This window comes from Onychomys torridus, chromosome 19 (assembly GCF_903995425.1).
Source record: "Onychomys torridus chromosome 19, mOncTor1.1, whole genome shotgun sequence".
NCBI lineage: Eukaryota > Metazoa > Chordata > Mammalia > Rodentia > Cricetidae > Onychomys > Onychomys torridus.
In genome coordinates this window covers 43,292,447-43,312,988 of record NC_050461.1, presented here as the reverse complement: position 1 = coordinate 43,312,988, position 20,542 = coordinate 43,292,447, and the positions used below count along the sequence as shown (strand labels likewise).

At 41.6% G+C, this 20,542-nt stretch overlaps 1 protein-coding gene across 2 annotated transcripts; it reads right to left on the bottom strand.

Moving 5' to 3' along the window:
* Window positions 1–5,537: 5,537 nt before the first annotated feature.
* Window positions 5,538–20,241, bottom strand: Rab32 (RAB32, member RAS oncogene family). Of its 2 annotated transcripts, XM_036168525.1 has the most exons (4): window positions 19,828–20,010; window positions 11,465–11,531; window positions 10,971–11,248; window positions 5,538–6,232 (listed from the first exon to the last, which is right to left on the bottom strand). In XM_036168525.1, the coding sequence occupies exons 1-4, from the start codon at window positions 19,942–19,944 to the stop codon at window positions 6,083–6,085; spliced, it is 612 nt and encodes a 203-aa protein (XP_036024418.1). In that variant the 5' UTR covers window positions 19,945–20,010; the 3' UTR covers window positions 5,538–6,082. The 2 variants fall into 2 exon arrangements, with proteins under 2 accessions (XP_036024418.1, XP_036024417.1); XM_036168524.1 differs by lacking the exon at window positions 11,465–11,531 and having other exon boundaries at window positions 19,828–20,241.
* Between the last annotated feature and the right edge of the window lie 301 nt (window positions 20,242–20,542).

Sequence of the window (20,542 nt, the reverse complement as noted above, 5' to 3'; positions counted from 1 at the left end):
GTCTGCAGAAAGTACACTCGTGCCCATATTGTGTATTGTTAGCAACAGGCATTCAACTTAGCATTTATTCATTGCCACAGGAAGTAGGAATGGATGTAAATGTTCCAATAGTACCACGTGACAAGCTAGACTATGTGCTCTATGTTAAAGTCACAATAATGTAAAAACTTGGCCTCTGTTCCCTGAGATTAAAATCATTCTGAGCCAAGCCAGCATAAAAACACTCGAGTACTTTACGGAATTAAATCTCCACAGGAGCAAAAGGTTTTAGACTATATCTTAAAAGCTTGTAATCGATAAAAAGGAAGGGGTAACAACAAAGAAAAAGAGGCCATGAATTTGAGAGGGTAGGTGGGGGGTAGTCCGTGAGGCTGGTTAAAGGGAAAGGAGGAAAATAGTGTGTGATTTTATTTTAAATTCAAAATCAAAAAAATTATCATTGAGAACAAGCACATGGAAGTCAGTCTTTATAGGCACCCATGTGGAGCAGTATACTGAAGTGAGTTGGAGGTTAGACTCCATCATGGTTTTTCCCAGTTCTACAGGTACCCAAACCACAGTCCTAAAGCATGACTGATGCTACCCCCAAGGCTCAAAAGCTAAGTTCATATCAATGCAAATTGAAAATCTAACGTGGCCTCAAATTTCAGCCTAATGAGCATTTCCTTCAGGAACAGTTTCATACGCTGCCCTGCAGTGGATGCAATTCTGTTTATTGCATTCAACACATGAATGCTTAAGCTTTTGGAGCAAGTATGGTGTGGAGAGAGTGCAATGTGTTTTGAGAAATGCTGATAGGCTTTGCTAGGTGGTTTTCAAGTGGCTTCTTGGAGACAGTGGACTTATGGTGTGTAAATAGGGCGTGTGTGTGTGTGTGTGTGTGTGTGTGTGTGTGTGTGTGTGTTGATAGAGGCTGAAGTCAAGGCTTTATTCAGGCCACTTGAACATTCTATCACCAAACTACAGTCCCAGTCTTTGAATCATAGCTTATATATGTTCATCTTTCAAAACATCATTTTGTAGACATATGATTTTACATATAAAGCTTTCCTGGAGTTGCCTAATTGTCTCTTCTAGAATGTTGGTTAATGTGAGCAATAATGAATACTTCACCAAATATAGATTTGCATTTTTACTGTAAGCTAGATATTGCAGCTATTGATCTTTAAGAGCATTAACAGATTTGTGTGCACAAGCAAATGTTTATCTGGGGTTGCTAGTAAGGACAAACACATCAAAAATGAAAGGCTTAATTCCCCCATTGAAAATGAAGGAAGTAACTCTTCCTGTACCCTTTTCTGAGATATTTGAATTGGGAAACTTTCGAGTTCCTTTGTTGTCTCTGAGATGTAGAGAGTCTTTTTGTAACACAAATTTGCCTCTCACCAGCTTTTCCAAATTCCCAGGGGACCATCTCTTTGAGATACAGTCATGGGGAAAGACAGTATCTTTGGCTCTCAGCTTCTGTAGTAAACTAACTTGGGTGAGCACCTTATATAAGACACAAAATATGAGTTTTTTTTGTCATAAAAATATGAGTTCATTTTTTCCCTTTCAGATAAAACTGGTTAAAACAGATAACCCTGCCAGTTACCAGGTAGACTTGGAATGAAACTGTTGGACAAATGATACCAATTTGTCTTGATGTTTGGACTAGTTCTGTTTTTCTTAAGAAATTTTACTAACATGTCCTATGTACTTGACAGTATGAAAGAGTGAGGTTACTTTCTGGTGGTTGCTGGTTTTGTTTTGTTTTGTTTTTGCTTTGTTTTTTTCAGTTTGTGATGGATTATTTGAAATGTGCATTTCATTTTGGATACACTTATTCAAAAACAAAAGTTTCCTATTTTTAATTATACTTCCCCTAACAACGAGTATTTCACTTCTTGGCAGGATGTGGATTTGGTGTGTAAACTGAGCAGCAGTTTGGGAAGGAAGCTTGGCAGCATTTGGTCAAATAAATGGAGCAAAACAGCTAAGGATACCTTATTTTTTCTATGATCCCAACATTAAGAAAAATAACCAAAACATGTAACCTAAGTTACACACTTTGTATTAATCTGATAAGAAATTACTGTGTTTCCTGATCATTAACTTGTGCTATGCATATACTGTTCATGTGTGGGTGTATCAGTGTTTACATGTGTAAGCGCACACATGTACATGCAGGCGCACATACACACGTGTGTGCTGTGTGTGGAGAGCAAAAGTTAATGTCAGGACCTGGGAATCTAACCCTAGGTAAAAGCTTGGCATCGCCAAAACATGTTTAGAGGTTTAGCTTCAGTGAGAAACCTTGCGTCAAGGAGGTAAGGGGGAGAACGGCACCGGACACCCAGTGTCCTGCTCTGGATCCTTGGTGTGAATGCACATGGACTCATCAGTGGGCACATGTACAACACATACACACATGGTGGTTTTTGCATTCTTTGACCACTTTTATTCATTGTTGATGATTATCCTGCTTTTTAATTCCTACCTAACCAAATAGGTTGTAAGTATTTTGTTCGTTGCTTGTTAGAATTCTATCTATATTGTCTTTATTTGTATTCTTGTGCAGTCAAATGTATGTTTTCATCATTTTGGCTCTCAGCACTTGAAAGTGCTTAAGGATTTTCTCAGCATATTTCTCCTTTGGCAGTCCTACAGTTTGTATAGTTTGATTTCTTTTTCTCATATTTAAGCTAATTTTCAATATTACATAATTTTGGGAGGAAGTAAGAGAGAACTATGATGTAGACTAAATGGCTAATCAGGGGTAGCAAGAACCTTAAGTGTCTATTGACTTCAGTGGGTGAAGGCAAATTCATACTTTTAGTCCATTGTCCAAAGTGTATAGACTTTATACTAACAATAATTTGCACGCAGAAATAGTGTTTTATTTTAATAGTGTTTTGAGCATACTGTAGATTTCAAATTCAGTAATTTTTGGTAATTGGATTCCCATAAAAGTGTATTTCCAAGAAACCATGCAAGTCTGAAGTAAGGCGTGGGGAATTTCATTAAGAAATGCAGTGCTTTATAGACATCTTGAAAGAAAAAAATGACACTATACATTGGAAAGCCACAGTTCCACAGCAATCACTTTTAGAAACGTGGGTTTAAGGACCCAACACAGCAGACAGGAAAATTGGCAACATCTTGATGTTGAAGACCAATGGGAGATAAAAAGATAAGTCTTTTAATTAGTTACTTTACACTAGTGTCTGGGCTAGGGTATTTGTTTAAATGTGTAACTGATTTTTTTAAATTTATTTACTTTTATTTTATTTTTTATTTTTTAATTTTTTTTGGTTTTTCGAGACAAGATTTCTCTGTAGCTTTGTGCCTTTCCTGCTCTAGCTCTGTAGACCAGGCTGGCCTTGAACTCACAGAGATCCACCTGCCTCTGCCTTCCGAGTGCTGGGATTACAGGCATGTGCCACCACCACCCGGCTTACTTTTATTTTATATGCATTGGTGTTTTGCCTGCAGGTCAGATCTTTGAGTTACAGACAGTTGTTAGCTGCCATGTGGGTGCTGGGATTTGAACCCTGGTCCTTCGGGAGAACAGTCAGTGCCCTTAACCACTAAGCCATCTTTCCAGCCCCCGTATAACTGATTTTTAAAGTGACTGAGGGAACAAGGAATTCTTTTCTTTCATCTAGTCCTTTTTAAATAATTTACCCTCAATTCAAGTTTTATGCCAAAGTTACAAAACATTAAAAAGTTTAATATTAGGGCAAAAGCTTAACAACTCTTTCTTGGAAATGTGAACAGTACAAACTATATGCTTTTTCACTTGACCAACAGAAATCAGTTTTGCCAGGAGCTGTCAAGAACACAGACTATAAATTAACAAACAATGTAAAGATGAACAAACTGAGTATGATACTTCTTATTTTGAGATCACTGCTAAATGAACTTAAATGTGATAGATTACTTGTAAAAATTAAAATCTTGAAATTCCAAGTGACTGCAGTCACTCTCAGTAGTCATTTAGGGTAGACTTGATGTCTCCGGCATTTGGGGCTTGTTAGCAACAGCTCATTCATTCTTCACAGGCTGTGAAATGTCAGACATTAAAAAGCTGTATTTTACATTTGGGTGATATGTATTTCTTAGACAGTGAGATTTAATCCATGACAAAATCATAGGGATTATATTAAATTATACACATTAATCAAACCCTGGTATTTCCTTCACTTCAGAAAACCTGTCTCTATGAACACATGTCCAAAGGGTTAAAATGATTTCTTTACTCACATAGACAGCATATAGCCACACTTAGGTAAGGCCTGAGTTTGGTGAAAATAGAGCATGTGACTCCTTTATTCTCAGGATACAGATGCCAGAACAATAGCATTTCCATATTTTCTTTGCTATTAGTGACTGCCTGTTCACCCACCATATTCACATGGTCCAAGAGACAAGCATGCCCAGTATTTCATCTGTTTTAGCTTTAGTCTCTGACACAAAGGCTCCTTAAATTTCTTTAAAGACGTTGAACTTTTTGCATAATGTGATAAGCTCCTTAAAAATAAAAATCAAGGTGCTAGAGTGATGGATCAGTGATTAAAAGCACTTGTTGCTCTTGCAGAGGATGTGGGTTTGGCTCCCCTCATCAATATGGTGGTTCACAACCATCCATAACTCCAGTTCCACAGGATCCAATTCCCTCTTCAGACCCCCACGGGCACTAGTCACACACAGGTACACACAGGTACACACACACCTTGAGCTTGCTCTGTAGTGAGCATATGCTTTGAACTTCTACCCATTTACCTGTCTTCTGCATGCTAGGATTGCAGATGTGAGCCAACACCCCCGTCAAGCACAACATTTTCTAAACCAGAAGTAGCTTCGTAGAACTACGTTCATTCAACTCATAGGCTTAGGTTAAAATATTTATTCTTTGCTTTCACTCTGTTGAGTGCAACACAAATATGGTAGTTCTGCCTAAAGTGTCCTAGGCACTACACAATCAGTGTCCAAAACCACAGAGCAAACAATACATGGTTTATTTTCTTTCAGGTTTCATACTCGAGAAACTTTGATATAATTGCATATGCCTTGGAAAAAAATTCTCCCCCTGACGGTTACCATGACAAACCTGGAGAGACAAGTTCCACTTACAGTAGCTCTAGGCTGGAACACAGAATAGAGGGCAGAGAAGGAATGCTCATTTACATTGTTTCCAGGTGGTAGTGGCATCTACACCTAGAGGATCCAGGGCGAGACACCTGTAATACAGATGTGTACAAGTGCTCCTCCAACCCCCATGCACTGCAGACCTAGGGTTTACAGCATTCTAGGCAAGCAATGCATCATTTGCCACAGCCTCAGCTCAGTACTTTTTGATTGAGGAAGTGAATCTTAAGATGTTTCAGAACTTCATTATACCCCAGCTATGAGTTCTAGAATCAGATTTTTTGTTTGTTTGTTTTTGTGTTTGTTTGTTTGTTTTTCAAGACAAAGTTTCTCTGTGTAACAGTCCCAGCTGTCCTGGAATTTGCTTTGTAGACCAGGTTGGCCTCGAACTCAAAGATCAGCCTACCTCTGCCTCCCCAGTGCTCAGATTAAAGGCATGTGCCACCACCTCCTGGCCCAGCTGAGACTCACGATATTTAACGATAAAAATTTTACACAACGTACAAAATTTTGACTAGGAAATAACTACATGGGGGCCTTCAAGTCTTTGTAGCTAACAGCCTATAAAAGAAAAGGATCGTGGTTGGGTGAGGATGAACACAGGAACAAAGACACTCAAAATGCCAGGAACACCGTGGGGAAAGTTTTTCTACTACTCCAGTATTTACACTAAAAGCTAACACTTGAAATTCGTGTACAAAAATGTTTTAAAGGGTGTAAACATTAGTCTGCATTGGGCAGCACAGAAAGAGCCCAGGATTCACCTGGTAAATCACAGGGCCTCTAGTGGGAACAGTTCTCCACGGATCTCCAGCTTCACACGTGTGGTTCCTGTGCAGCTGAATAAAGGTGAAGCAGGCCTAAGGGAGATTCACAGGGGACAATGGCCCTGTGAGCATCCTCAGTCACAGGCAGGACCAAGGAGACAGCACAGGGGGTGCAGAGAGACTCATCAGCAGCACTGAGCCCTGGGCTTTGTTGTCAGGGGCTCATCGGTCAGTTTAATTTTGTCCATGTCGTTTTCTTCGCTAGGAAAGCTTTGCTGGTTCGCAAGGATGTTTTCCACTAGGAACCGGGTAGCCTCGTCGATGTTTATATTATCCTGTAATAGGAGAACAGAATGGGAAGATCAATGCAAGCTTTGGCCTCAAAAGTAAATGTTGAGTGTAGTAAGGGAACTGGGAAGATGTGCCAGAGGGCGCTAAGCACACCAGCACACTGGGTAAACTCTTCTTCAATGCTAGTGTCTGTTATGCTAAGAGTTTAAAGCATTTGTTGAATTAATTTGCTATTTATTCTTTGAATGCTTCATACGTGTATAGAATGAATTTTAGTTATTTCTACTTCCATTAATCTCTCAGACCCCTTCGTTCTTCCCTAAAAATCTTCCTCTTGTTGTCTTGTCTTTTTCGTGTGTGATTCAGAGTTAATTAGGGTTGTTGCTCCAGCATGTGTGGGAGGTTATTTATTGACACACAGGAAATGTTTCAGTGGTTACACCACTTTTGTAACCTCAAGTGACATCTTGGAGAACACTGGCCATTAAACAGCCCTTGGCCTGGGTCTTTCTACTATTTCCTTTTGATTAACTTCAGATTTTGCATTCTTGGTGGAAAGCAGATGGGATCATGTGTCCTGCAAGTGCAGGAGACACATGGATTAAGGTCAAAGCTGCCAAGCTTCCTGTTGAAAAGGCATTTCCACCTTTGGACTTTCTGAATATAAATGGGTAAATATTGTGTTTCTTATATACCTTTCTTCACTAACTTTAGCATCTATTAATTCTCTTCTAAGGCAATTATCACTGTGGTACTGGGAGCTGTCATTTCATTTGTACTAGTCCTGTATTTACTGGTTAGGACTCTACTATAAGGAAAAATGTTCTCATCATTTGTTTGTGCACATCCTGGGCTGTTATCAATTTTACCTACTAAGGCCATTGCAAGAATTCTTTACTTGGTGATTGTCCTATAATTCTGTAGCATCTACAAGCAGGCCCCTATGCTCTTTGGGACATGTCCACACTGTTTTGTGCATGCCTCCTTACTTGCTGGCAACACAGATTATCTCAAGCATGTCTTCACTTTCTGTTTCCATCAGCTGTAGAATCCTGTCTTTCTCCTGGTATCTTCAGTCTCTTTACTTAAAAAATTGTATTCACAAACCAGATTGTAAGGGTTAGGAGAGTTCATTCTTTATGTGGTGTTATGGCCTCCAGTCCTCTTGGCTGAGAGAGCTATTAAATACACACACACACACACACACACACACACACACACACACACCCCTCATCTACACCCTTTTTATATATTTATAAATATTCATAAAAATAAATGCACACATATGAATACACACATAGGTTTGTAAAAGGAAACTATTTACATTAATGTCTCCAACCAAATCCAACACTATGAAATCACCTACGCCCATCTTTGTATAAACCTTCTCAGACTGCAGGACTGTTGGTTTATTGAGGCTGCCTTCACAGTACGGACCGGTGTGAGACTTTTACTCCCCAAGAAAACTTTAACACAGTGAGGATCTTCGAATTTCCAAAAGTGACCTTCCGTTCTTGTCATTCCCACCCATTGTCAGTTATTTTTGTTGCTGTTGTTGTTGCTATGATAAAACACCATTACCTAGGCAACTTACAGCAGGAAGAATTTATTTGGGTTCACAGGTGGGAGAATATTCAGTGTCAGTTCTCATCAGAATGATGGAAGCAAGTGATGAGGGACCATATCACAGGGCAGCCTCTGAGTGTTGAATGATGATAGAGTCGCTGGCTAAGGAAAGAAATGAGCAGTCCCAGCATCACACTGTTTTGATGAGTACATCCTCTTATGTTGTCCTTAGTTTTGTGAACAGATAGATAGTTGTGGTAGAAGAGAGATGGAGCCCAAAGGTGCTGTCATGGGCCAGGGGAAGCATGGCAGCAGGCAGGCGTGGCAACTGGAGCAACTAGCTAAGACTAAGAGATCATACCTTGATGGGCAGTGGTGATGCATGCCTTTAATCCCAGCACTTGGGAAGCAGAGGCAGGAGGATCTCTGTGAGTTCGAACCCAGCCTGGGCTACAGAGTGAGTTCCAGGAAGGCGTAAAGCTACACAGAGAAAGAAACCCTGTCTAAAAAGAAAGAGAGAGAGAGAGAGAGAGAAAGAGAGAGAGAGAGAGAGAGAATACCTGAAACCATAAGCAGGGAGCAGAGAGAGAAAACTGAGAATGATATGAGACTTTGAAATCTCCATACTAGTTCCTAGTCATATATTTCCTCTACACCTCTGTGGTGGTATTGTGTTCCCCAAAATATTGTGCACGCTAATAAACTTATCTGGGGTCAGAGAACAGAACAGCCACAATATTAAACACAGAGGATAGGCAGTGGTAGCACACGCCTTTAATCCTAGCATTCTAGAGGCAGAGATCCCCATGGATCTCTGTGTGTTCAAGGATACAGCCAAGCATGGTGACTCACTCCTTTAATCCCAGAAAATGAGCCTTTAATCCCAGGGAGTGATGGCAAAAAGCAAAAAGGTATATAAGGCATGAAGACCAGAAACTAGAATCTTTTGGCTGGTTAAGCATTCAGGCTCTGAGCAACAGTTCAGCTGAGATCCATTTGGATGAGGACTCAGAAGCTTCCAGTCTGAGGAAACAGGATCAGCTGAGGAACTGGCGGGGTGAGGTAGCTGTAGCTTGTTCTGCTTCTCTGATCTTTCAGCATTCACCCCAATACCTGGCTCCAGGTTTGTTTTTACTAATAAGAACTTTTAAGATTCCTGCTACACACCTCCTAAACCTCGCCAAACATTTCCCATCAAATGGATCTGTATTCAATGTATGAGCTTTTGGGGATATTCTCCTTCAAACACAGTCTGTATCAGCAGTTACTCAAAGTTGAGTGGGAGCAGAAATCCCGTATCACAGTGAAATAAGTTGCAAAGTTCTATATCAAAATCCATTATTTGCCATGAAGGAGAAAAGACTAAATTTGTGACCTCATAATCTTCTGACTATGTATCTATCAGAATCCATACCACTATAATTCAAGCAAAATCCATATGTGAAGTTAGTTGCTGACTGGCCCAGAAGTAGAGCTATTGGTAATACTCTTGTAATATTTAAAGCTTTGATTCATTATTTTTAAAACATTTAAATTAAAAATTCATAGTAACGTTACACTCTAGATTCTAGACTCTAGAAGACTCTTGAACTGCCACACAGGAAATCTGGTGGAAACTCTTCCTATCATTTTTGAGGGAAGCAGAGAACTGCATGAGAATGTTCACTGATAGATATGTCCCCTCTCTCTCTTCTCTATAGTACTTTGTCTAAAAATATAATAAAGCCAATCACTTATGCAGTCTCAAATTATAAGTTGTATGACAATCATTATGAATTTTATAGGCAGATTTTTGTATAAAATTAAAATTTGTTAGCTAGAAGATCAAATAAATCCTCCATGGAATTTTACAGGCAATATAGGAAATTCCTCAACATATATATGTAGTAGCACACATACTACTCTTCAGCAGGAAGTTAAAGGAAATTATCCAGCATGTACATGGGCCAGAGAGAGACACATTACTAGAAAATTCAGTCTCTTTGTGGTGCTTTTCCTTCTGTGATTTCCTCCTTCCTGCCAGGGTAAATAACTCCTGCAGGACCTCTGGGCTCCATCTCTCTTCCACCACAACCATCTGTTCACAAAACCAAGGACAACGTAAGATGTTGTACTCATCAAAACAGTGTGATGCTGGGACCACTCACTTCTGTCTCTAGGGACTTTCCTTAGCCAGTGTCATCACTCAGCTCTCAGAGGTAGCCCTATGATGTGGTCGCTCACCACTTGCTTTCTTCATTCTGATGAGACCTGACATTGAATAATCTCCTACCTTGAAGGTAAGAGCCTAGTAAAGCTAAAAATGTACCTGACAGGGATCCTAGAAACCATCACTCTGGAAGGATATTTGGAGGAACAATGATGTGCACACACACACACACACACATGCACACACACACGTGCACACACATGCACACACAGTACATACATCTATAGCATGCATATCATAAAGCTGAGACAATATAAAGAATATGCAAATAAGGAGTGAATGTTTACCATAGAATTTCTCCAAAAGGTTATTATTTTTTATGTATGGCTGATGATTATTGAATTCTCTTATTTAACAATATTCCAGGAAATACAACCCTCCAGTATAGTGAGTGTACCTCTGATTTTTTTTACCTTAGTTTTCTAGTTTCCACGTGGTTAAGCTTTTCAAAATTTATCTTAATGTTTTTATTTTCTAAAAGAGAAAAAAATGCAGTTCCCAATGATAGCAGAAAAAAAAAATCCATTCAATTATTCAAGAAGCAGCACACAGTAAGTTGACATTTTGCTCTTGCTTAAAGCTCTCACAGCTAATCCAGTCTGCTAGTGACTGTTCAGTATGAGTCGGACATACGACATTCATCTTCTAAAGACATTTCCTCATGTTTTTTGCCTTTTTCAAAAGTCAAAAAGTGTTTGACTTTAACAAAACACCTTATCTCCCATTCACTCCAGTAGCAGGAGAGAAACATCTTGGTTAAGAACTCAAACTTGCAGAAAATATCATGCAATTTTTGCCCCGCACGGCAGTTCCGCTCGCCTATTCATGGCCCTGTCAGCTAACTTTGAAAGCACTTCTGCCTCAGAGAGGGAGACTGTCACATACCCAAACTGTGTTTCTTGTTCAGTGCTTACAAAACTCCTTGCAGAAATCCATCTATACCCTTCACATTCCAGCCCAGCCTGACAAGGGCATCAGAAACAGATCTGCCAGGAAAGCCATCTCACCTTGGCAGAGGTTTCAAACCATCCAGTGAAGCCATGCTCTTTACAGAACTGGTCCATCTGGGAAGGACTTTGGCCACCATCCTTTTTCTGGTCACATTTGTTAGCCAGGAGGACGGCAGGAATAGGGCTGCCATTGGGAAGATGGACTTTACTATCCAGATCACTTTTCCATTTTAAGACTGCCTCGAACGTAGAACTTCTCGAGATGTCAAAGACAACAAACGCTCCGAGAGCTTCCTTGTAGTAAACTCGGGTCATGTTGCCAAACCGCTCCTGCCCTAGAAATGAATAGAATTAAAAAAAAAAAAGTTCATAATGGTGAGGGTCATATTTCAGTGCAGGTGCATACTCAAAGATCCTGAAAACTAGTTTGAGAAACACACATCACTGGTGGGATTAAGGACATTCAGACAGAATAAGGACCCACAGACTTAACAAAAGTGGCTGGCAATTTGACTGACAGGAGGAGTTGGTCCTTTGTAGAACATATTTACCATAAACTTCAGGATTCCCGTACTGCAGGCTGCATGGATCACCTTTTCTGCTTTCTCTCCCATTAGCCTAAGAAGAGAGAGGCATGGGCAAAAGCAGAAGTGTGGAAGTGGAAGAAGAGACAAGACAAGAATAATCTGAAGTTTACAGAGCACAGATAGGTGATGTGGTAAAGGGCTAGTCAAACACATCAGGACTGGACAGGAGACAAGGTAGCTTGTGATCTCAGTTCATCTTCCCTTTACATCTCTAGCCTATGTCTACCTGCCTTTGACTCAGTACCCATAATTGCTCCTCTCTCAGAAGCAGGCACTGGGAAAACGTACGCTTTCGAAACAAGAAGTGGCACACAGCTGGTTGTATGGGTGTGAGAAGGTTCGATGCGCAGTTCTTCAGAGACGATCCTTTGAAAAGAACTGAGCTTCCATTCACTACTGAACACATTCTGCTATTCTATATAGTACTGTCTGCACATGCAGACAGGCCTGAAAAGCATGCTGTTACTATCTGCTGCCAAACAAAATTTCCACCAAACAAGGTTACCAGTCTTTATCTGACAGATGTAAAGAGAGACAAGAGGATGCATGGTCTGCATCACAGTGACACTCGCCACAGGGGACAAGCCTTCTGACTCCTTAAGTCTACAGGCTTGAGATTCTGAACTATCCTGCAGCTGCCTTGAGTTCTTAAGCTCATATATTTAAGATGTCAAATTACTGACCAGATTCAGAGGGGGCGAATGAGGGACAAGCCATCAGAGTCTAAGGTTATCCCTTTGATCTAAGACAAAGGCACAGTTACAGCACACTCTCCTGTTAAAATAAGGTGAAGACCAAGCTTCATCTACGTTTTTATTATCATTTATTACACAAATGCAAAGTGACCCCAGACTGAAAATACCCTTTCTCCTCCAAATTCTATCATGTCATTAAATTTTTAAATATTGCTTTGCCTTATGGCCTCTCCTGTGTCCAAGCATTTGAATTTCATTACAGCAATAGTCATAGGTTGGGACCTGTCATAGTCATATTTTATTGGTAGGATAAATCTTATTTTAGTTTATTTGTGTAGTTTATTCCATCATAATGCTGACATTTATGGAAACTTAGCATTGTACCTTTCTCTATAAATGTACATTGAACAATTACACCACTATGTTCACTCAGGCAAGGTCATCAAGTCTTCACAAAAGATTAGATGCATTGAAGTTATCTGCATTTTAACTTCTACTTATGAGCCTAAAGGAATCCACTGTTATGAACTTTAATTATTGAACATGAAAGAGCTGTAGCAACAAGTAACTAGCCCCCACTAAGACAGTCTTAGGAAAGCTGGAAGGATTGACATTTTGGGGTACTTTCATAGTTCTCAGTGTGACCATCTTTGAATTTCAAAAAGATAAGGTGCTAAATTAGTGAAAGAATGGATAACTGCATGTTCCAAAGAGCTGCTAAGCTTTCATAACTCTTGCTTTCTTTTTTTAGTCAATCTCCTGAAAACCCCAAATAATTTTTCTGTTAATCATAACCCGTGGTATTAAAAGATGTACTCATTTGCCCTTTCTGATAACTCATACAAAACCAGAAATACCTATGATAAGGAATTTTGGGGGAAGATACGTTGGCTTAGAAATATAAGACAGATTCTCTGAGATGTCAAGACTAGGAGGAAATTCTCCCTGACAGGCCTCACATCAGATATTGTACTACAAAACAAACAAATAAACAAAACTCCTGTATGTTAAGTGAAAAAAATGTCAGTTATACAATCAAGCAAATGAAGAGGAACTGGCTGGGAGATCAAATGTCAATCACTTACCAACTAGTGAAGACCTGCATCCAGAGTAAGTTTGGAAAAAGGACTCTCAGGCAAGAAGAGAAAACACCCTGGTTAACAACGTCATGAAAACATTAGAGCAGACAAGTTACCAGAAGGCAGACAACACCGGCCCATGCTGCAGGGCCTGGCTCGGGACCTGCTGGAGTCTTTACCTAAGAAGCAGCTGGGTAAGGAAGGAAGCCTGCCCTCAGTACTTGTGAGGAGGGTTGAGGATGTTTGGCTTCTCTAGAGTATGCACGTTCGGAGTTAAAACTTGCACTGATAGGAGAATCTATCAGAAGCTAGGGGTTCGCCATCTTAATAGGTGTGTTGAACAAGTGCAGATTAGTTTTGGGGAGGGAACTCTGTGTAGCAGCAACTTCTTTGAGCAGTGCTAAAAGGGACATTACTGGTCAAAACTAGGAGACAGGTGCAAGCATCCAGTTAGTTCAGCTTGCTTATTTTACTGATGAGAGAATGGAGTTCCAAGAAGATACTCAAATTCCCTGGGTTGACTGTATTACTGTACCATCGATCTGTTAACCCAGACGTTAGCTGGAACAGACGAATGCCTGCTTGTGTCCTGAGATTCTTATTAGTACCAGTAGCTAAGAGTGACTTCCTCCAGCACAGTACAGTGCTGCTACAGTGTCCTCTGCCCACCCCCGTACACACATTCCTAGTCATCTGGTGCTTTACTACGGTAGCTGAGGGAAGAACCCCAGTTGCAGAGTGCACCAGTCACTGATAGGAGTGGTAGCCTTTGTCATCTGCATTGCGTCTGACAGACTGACAGCGCATTTTCAATGACTCTCCAAATGTTTTGTCTCTCAAACAATGTGCTACTGCCTCAGGAGGAAGGCATGTTGATTATAACTTGAAATTCTGGCAAGTATGAAGGATGAGAAGGGGAAGTGGAGAGAGAAAGAGAGAGAGAGAGAGAGAGAGAGAGAAAGAGAGAGAGAGAGAGAGAGAGAGAGATATGCTCCAAAGATATCATATAAGCTCTTGCATATGCAAATTTACCAATCTTAAAATACATAAGCTAGCAAAGGATTAAAATATTGATCTGCTATTCAGAGTACTACACGTTAATGACACCAAGGAGATCACACAGCAAAAGTAGCATTTTTCCAGGAATAAATATTCCCATTTGGCTAGAAACATACACAAAATCTTTCATCTTACCTCTTTAAAGCAAATGAAAATCTTACAATGAATTCATTTCCCTCAGATTTAATAAATAAAATACCACATTCTGCTATTACCAGAAGCACAATTCACAGAAACTAGTTTTTAGGATTTCCATCATGGCTTTGGCCCGGGTTTTTCCTCTATATTTTATTTGTGCCTCCCTCTTGATAATCCAAATGTTTCTAGTACTAATAGTAGACATTAAAAATATACATTTCATAACAAAACCCAAGAGCAATAGAATAAAATGGTGCTTAGTCTCTCCACTTTCAGAGACTCACCTCTTCCCCATCCACTACAAGTTAACACAAGTTACCCATTAACCTCTCAAGGTGAGTTGGAAGAAATGTCCAGTTTCTAATTAGTAAATAGAAGGGCTCCTAAAGAAAATCCTTAAATCTCATAGTACATTTCAGAGATAAAGTACTGTCACCAAGCAATCTCCAATCATAGATTATAGGAGGATCATTATCTATGAAGATAAAAATACCTTGCTAACTTGTATTCACATTCATAATAGCTATAAAAGATTATGACAATGTTCCTAGTCCTTTAAATAAATGTTTTCAAGAGGAACAAAAACAATGCTGTCACTATATGTAAACTGCTCTTGTGTCCATAAACTGGCCTCCACTAGAGGCTCCTGAGATGGCCATATAGAGGATGAGGATGGCCCCATGGTTCTTCTATGGTAGTGCTGTGAATCTGGGAAAGGAAGCGAAGAACATGGAAGGTGTGAGTGCTAGGGAACATGGATGCCAGGCAGGCTGTCTGATTAAGTGGTAAGCTCCTAGTGTAGTGGGAATGTGGGTGTGTTGCCAGGGTGCCGCAGAGCCCAAGATAGAACAACGCTTCTCAGCTTTAGTATAAATCAGAATCACCCATAGCGTTTGATAAGTGACAACCTTCCAAGTCCTTTGAACTCTGATTTGGCAGGTATGAAAGATGGCTAATTGTTAGCCCCAACTTCCCTTTACAGAGTATTTTGGAGCAAGCTCAACGCCCAGTTTAAAACATGAGCCTTATATCTCCGAATTGCCCTTGCATGTAGGCATGCCTATTTTACTGGACCACTGAAACAAATAATACAGTCTTGGAATAAGTGCGTGGTGGCAAGCCAGCTTTTGTCTATGAAGACTTTATGGTACTGTGCACCAGTTCTGGAATGCCTCATCCCAGACTTATGTGTGAAAGAAATAACTCTGGTAAACCAGGCTGGATGAACAGTTGTCAGATGGAGCTGAGTCTCCTGACACAGCGGATGCTAATGAATCTGTGTGTTACTGATGGTGGAAGCTAAAGCCCCTGTGGTTCTGATGAGAGAGACTCCAGAGTATCACAATAGGAACCCCAACATACTCAGAATAATCTCAAGAAGCAATCATAAGCCATGGTAGAGAATGCGTAAATAAACAGACAGAATCCAGTAGGGGGAAATGGGGTAAGAGAGAATCTAGGCTGTCAGCTAAAATGACCAATAGAAACTGTAAAGCTATTTCTTTGCTATCCACTTATTTATTTATATTCCATTTCTGTCTCAGAAAGGAGCCACCCCTGCCTGGCTTGCTGGATCAAAGGGAAAAAGTCTTTTGATAAGAACACTTAGATGAATTCTAAAACATGTTTCCTTGATCTCTGGTCCCACTATTCAGAAGAAATCTCCCATGTTTAGAAAAAAACAGAAAATTCTATATGGAAAGCTTATAAAAAGCAAAAGATCAGTGTAATGTATACACGATGAATACAATTTCTCCAAGCACGTATTTGAAAATAATACTTCATTCCTGGACTACGTGGCTCACAGGCTTCATCAGCGATAGTTAACCAGAGACCAGGCAAACATCTACAACTATTGTTTTTGGTTTTTTTTTAGGGTGTGTGCTTATAGCCATGTACCAGTGAAACAGCTTATCATATGCAAAAATGTCCATAGTTAGGAAGTCTTTCAAAATGCATTTTAAAAGGATGGGGCCAATCAAAACCTGCCTACTGTGGAATCTCTGAACTTTATAAGTAAAGAAACACAAAGAATGGAAATGTTGGAATGACAGTGGAAAGAAGTGGTAATTGTTATGAGTCTACACTATGAGGTGCATGCTCTAAATTTAGGTTCCTTCAATGTAATGAGAAACACTTTGTTGAGGCCTGCACCGGCAAGTTACTGTGGTCCTTAATTTGAAGGGTTTACATGAACCTGTTTGGCTACCTTCACAGAAAGCATTCGGGAATTCTTGTCTACCATCCTTCTCAAAGCTTCCCTGATGGTTGATATTATTTTTTTATGGCCCTGTCTACTTTTACAGCCTCCAGAACAACAGTACTGAAAAGGAACTAGCAGTTGAGTCATGTCATGTGACTGGCTCCTCCTTTTGTTTTGCAATCGGGGAATGGTTTTATTCTTTCAGAATTCAGTATGAGTCAATGTTGTAATCACACATGGAATATGCTTAGCCTTGGGGAAGTGTTTTGGCATGGTCTTCATTATACAGCTTTTCCCGCATTCAAATGGTATATGAGCTAAGAAGAATTCACTAGTAACTCAAATGTTCAAATCAAGCAGTTGTCTGTAGGTCTACAAATTCCAAGCCAAATCCAAGTTATCTGCATATGAAGACATCTTGTTATCTGCACAGTAAGACATCATGCCCTAAACTCTGACTCTGAGAAAAGACTAACAGTGTCTAGTTACTACATGTGCTGACTCATCTTAATCAACTTGACACACAAACTAGTTATCTCAAAGGAAAGAACCTCAATTGAGAAAATGCCTCCATATGGTCAGGCTGTAAGGCATTTTCTTAATTTGTGATTGATGAGGGAGGGCCCATTACATTGTGGGTAGTGCCATACCTGGGCTAGTGGTCATGGGTTCTACAAGAAAGCCGACTGAGCAAGCCCTGATGAACAAGCCAGGAAGCAGCATCCCTCCATGGCTTCTGCATCACCTTCTGCCTCCAGGTTCCTACCCTGTGTGAGTTCTTGTCCTGACTTCCTTCAATGATGAACAGTGCTGTAGAAGTGTAAGCTGAATAAACCCTTTCCTCCCCAACATGCATTTTGGTCATGATGTTTTATCACAGCAATAGGAATCCTAACTAAGATACCTAGTAAGTTTTCTAGTTGTTAGTTGGAGTTACATATGTGCTGAACACCACAAGAGTTCCTGTTGAAAGCAGCAGCTAACATCAGTGATCCCTCTTGGAGTTTATAAAATGTTTCTTTCTTTCCCTGTGGGACTCAAGATTTCAGATTTTGGCAAGAGTGCAAGGATGAGATCATTGTGCCAGGCAGATGGGCTATGTCTCCCTCCTGGCTGTGGTGTCAGTTCAAGAAGAACGAAGCTGGGTGTGCTGGTACTGTACATTCTTGGAGTTCCAACAGTAGGGAGGCTGAGAGAGAGGGATCTAGAGATGGAGGCCAGCTTGGGCTACATAGAGAGGAAAACAAGTGGGGACGGCATGCAAAGACCAGAGGTGACATAGAAAGAAAATCTTCTTCTTCTTCTTCTTCTTCTTCTTCTTCTTCTTCTTCTTCTTCTTCTTCTTCTTCTTCTTCTCCTCCTCCTCCTCCTCCTCCTCCTCCTCCTCCTCCTCCTCCTCTTCTCCTCCTCCTACCCCTCCCCCCTTACAGGCCTTCTCTGTGTAGCCCTGGCTGTCTTCGAACTCACTCTATAGGTAAGTCTGGCTTTGAACTCACAGATCTGCCTGCTTCTGCATCCCAAGTGCTGGGATTAAAGGAATCCATTACTCCTGCTTTTGTTTCCTCAAGTCTCCAAACATCATCTAATACTTAGTATCAATGCTAATTTACATATAATAAAAGAAACCCCATTCTAATGGGGGTTTCAAACCACTTCTGTGAAAGCTGCACTGGATATCCCTATTGGTCACCATCACAGGCTAAGGCAACCTTCAGGAGGTAAGAAATTGTCAAGAAGCAATAGAATGTTCCTTAGTGTTCTGGGCAGTAGACAAAAGTGATTCACATGAAGCCTCTGGCATAAGAGGATGGCTGACATTTGAAATGGACTTTTAGCTGTTTCTGTTTTTAACAAACAAAAAAAGTGAGCCCAAGGCCAAATAACTTTCTGAGAGATTGGTATCCGTGTATCTTCTCATCTAAGTTTGACTCTGCTCTTGAGCAAATGAGTGTAAAGTTTATAATTCTTCAACACTTTTATATCTGGAGTGGCTATGAAGAACAGAGCACTTACTACCTGGCAGGCAGAAGCTCTGTGTCCAGACCAGCTGTGTAACCACACCCTCCAGGGACTTCAGAGTATGTACTTTGTGGTAATGATGATGGCAAGGTGCTCTCCAGCCTTAAACAAGCTCCTATTCAAATGCTTCCTGGCAGACAGAGCTTTCTGAACTTGCAATGATTGAACAGGGTAAACTTTGCTACCATTTTCATTAAACACCCATCTGGCACCTCCCACACCAGCGAGAACACAGGTAAGGGTAGCAAGTGGTCTCACAAAGACAATGTAACAATTGAAAGCAAAAGGAAGCAATTGGGTGTTTGTGGGATGGGGAAGTGCCCAAGAGAAGGCAAGATTATTGGTTTAGGGAGGGGCAGGCAGCGGGAAAGTTTCAGAACTTTCCCAGCCCTTCTCCAGGGTCACCAAGCCTCCAGAGTTTGAGGAATTTCAGGAATGGAGTTTCCCCTGACAAAGGCTTGGCTCGGCTCCTGGGTTTTTTTTTTTTTTTTTTTTTTCATCCATAACTCCAAACCTTCTTAGCAAATTATAAGCATGTCTGTCATTACTCAGAGGTAAAATTTCTTGGCTCGCGGAGAGAGAAAACCCTTACATCAGCGGGGCACAGACCCAAGACAGATGAGAGGGAACTGTGGTCGAAAGTAAGGAGGTTTTGTTGGTCTTTGTTGTACCACTAACGCAGTGGTCCTCAACCTTCCCAATGCTGCGACCCTTTAACACAGCTCCTCATGTTGTAGTGACCCCCAACCATAAAATCATTCTCGTTGCCACTTCATAGCTATAATTTTTCTACGGTTATGAATCGTAATGTAAATATCTGTGTTTTCCGATGGTCTTGGGCGACCCACATGGGTCTTTTGACCTCCAGGTTGAGAACCGCCGTACTAACCAGGAGTGGAACTCCAGGCAAGTCCTTAGGTCACTCAGAACTTCAGCAGGAGAGGGGACGGGCCTCCCCAAGCGGTCTTTCCAGGACCCTTCCAGCCCCTCCAGGCGCCACTTATCTTCCCCTGCCATTTGTCCACTTCTAAAAGCGCACCGCAAGGAGCCGAGGCAGAGAAAAGAAAAGAGAGGGACCAGAAGGCAGAGAGGAGCGAGAGTCTGCAGGCTGGCACAGGGACGCTGCCCGCTTACCCGCGATGTCCCACAGCTGCAGGCGCACGAGGGTCCTGCTGTCCCAGTTGAGGACCTTGAGCGCGAAGTCCACGCCGATGGTGGCCCGGTAGTGCTGGGAGAAGAGCTGGTGCACATAGCGCTTGATGATGCTGGTCTTGCCCACCCCGAGCTCGCCGATGACCAGCACCTTAAAGAGGTGCTCGCGGGTCTCGGACGCCGTGGTGGCCGTCGTCCCCGGGTGCCCGAATCCCTCGCCCGCCATGGGCACTGCGGCCGTGGAACCTTCCCCCAGGCTGTCAGGGCAGATCCTTCCTCCGCGCACCGGGCGACGCTAGTCACGAGAGTCACTCACCGGACCCGGAACCGACCGCGCGCAGCCAGGCCCAGGAAAAGTCTGGCTGCACCCTGCGCCCGGCGAGCCCGGTCCGGGAACTTCCTCTTCCCGCGGGACCCCACGTGGTCCACGGCGCCCCCTGCCGGCCTCAGACCGCATGGGGAGCCGGCAGGGCAGTGCTGGCACTGAGCCCACGCCTTTGGTTTCTAGTAAGTGGAACATGAAAGGCAGGTGATTGAACTTCGCAAAGGACTAGGGCTGGGTCGTATGATACATCTAGTTTTAATGGGTAAGGAAACTGCACGCTGCTTTCGATAATGACCGCAATTTACATCGTCAGCAATGGTGTGCGAGCATTCCCTGTTCTCCACACCTTAGCCAACACTTACTATCTCTGGC

Coding starts and splice junctions, on each gene's coding strand:
- Rab32 (XM_036168524.1), bottom strand. CDS start 20,071: ATGGCGGGCGAGGGATTCGGGCACCCGGGGACGACGGCCACCACGGCG. Junction 11,249..19,827: donor GCAGCTGTGGGACATCGCGG/GTAAGCGGGCAG, acceptor ATTCATTTCTAG/GGCAGGAGCGGTTTGGCAAC. Junction 6,233..10,970: donor GGTTTGAAACCTCTGCCAAG/GTGAGATGGCTT, acceptor CTCCTATTACAG/GATAATATAAACATCGACGA.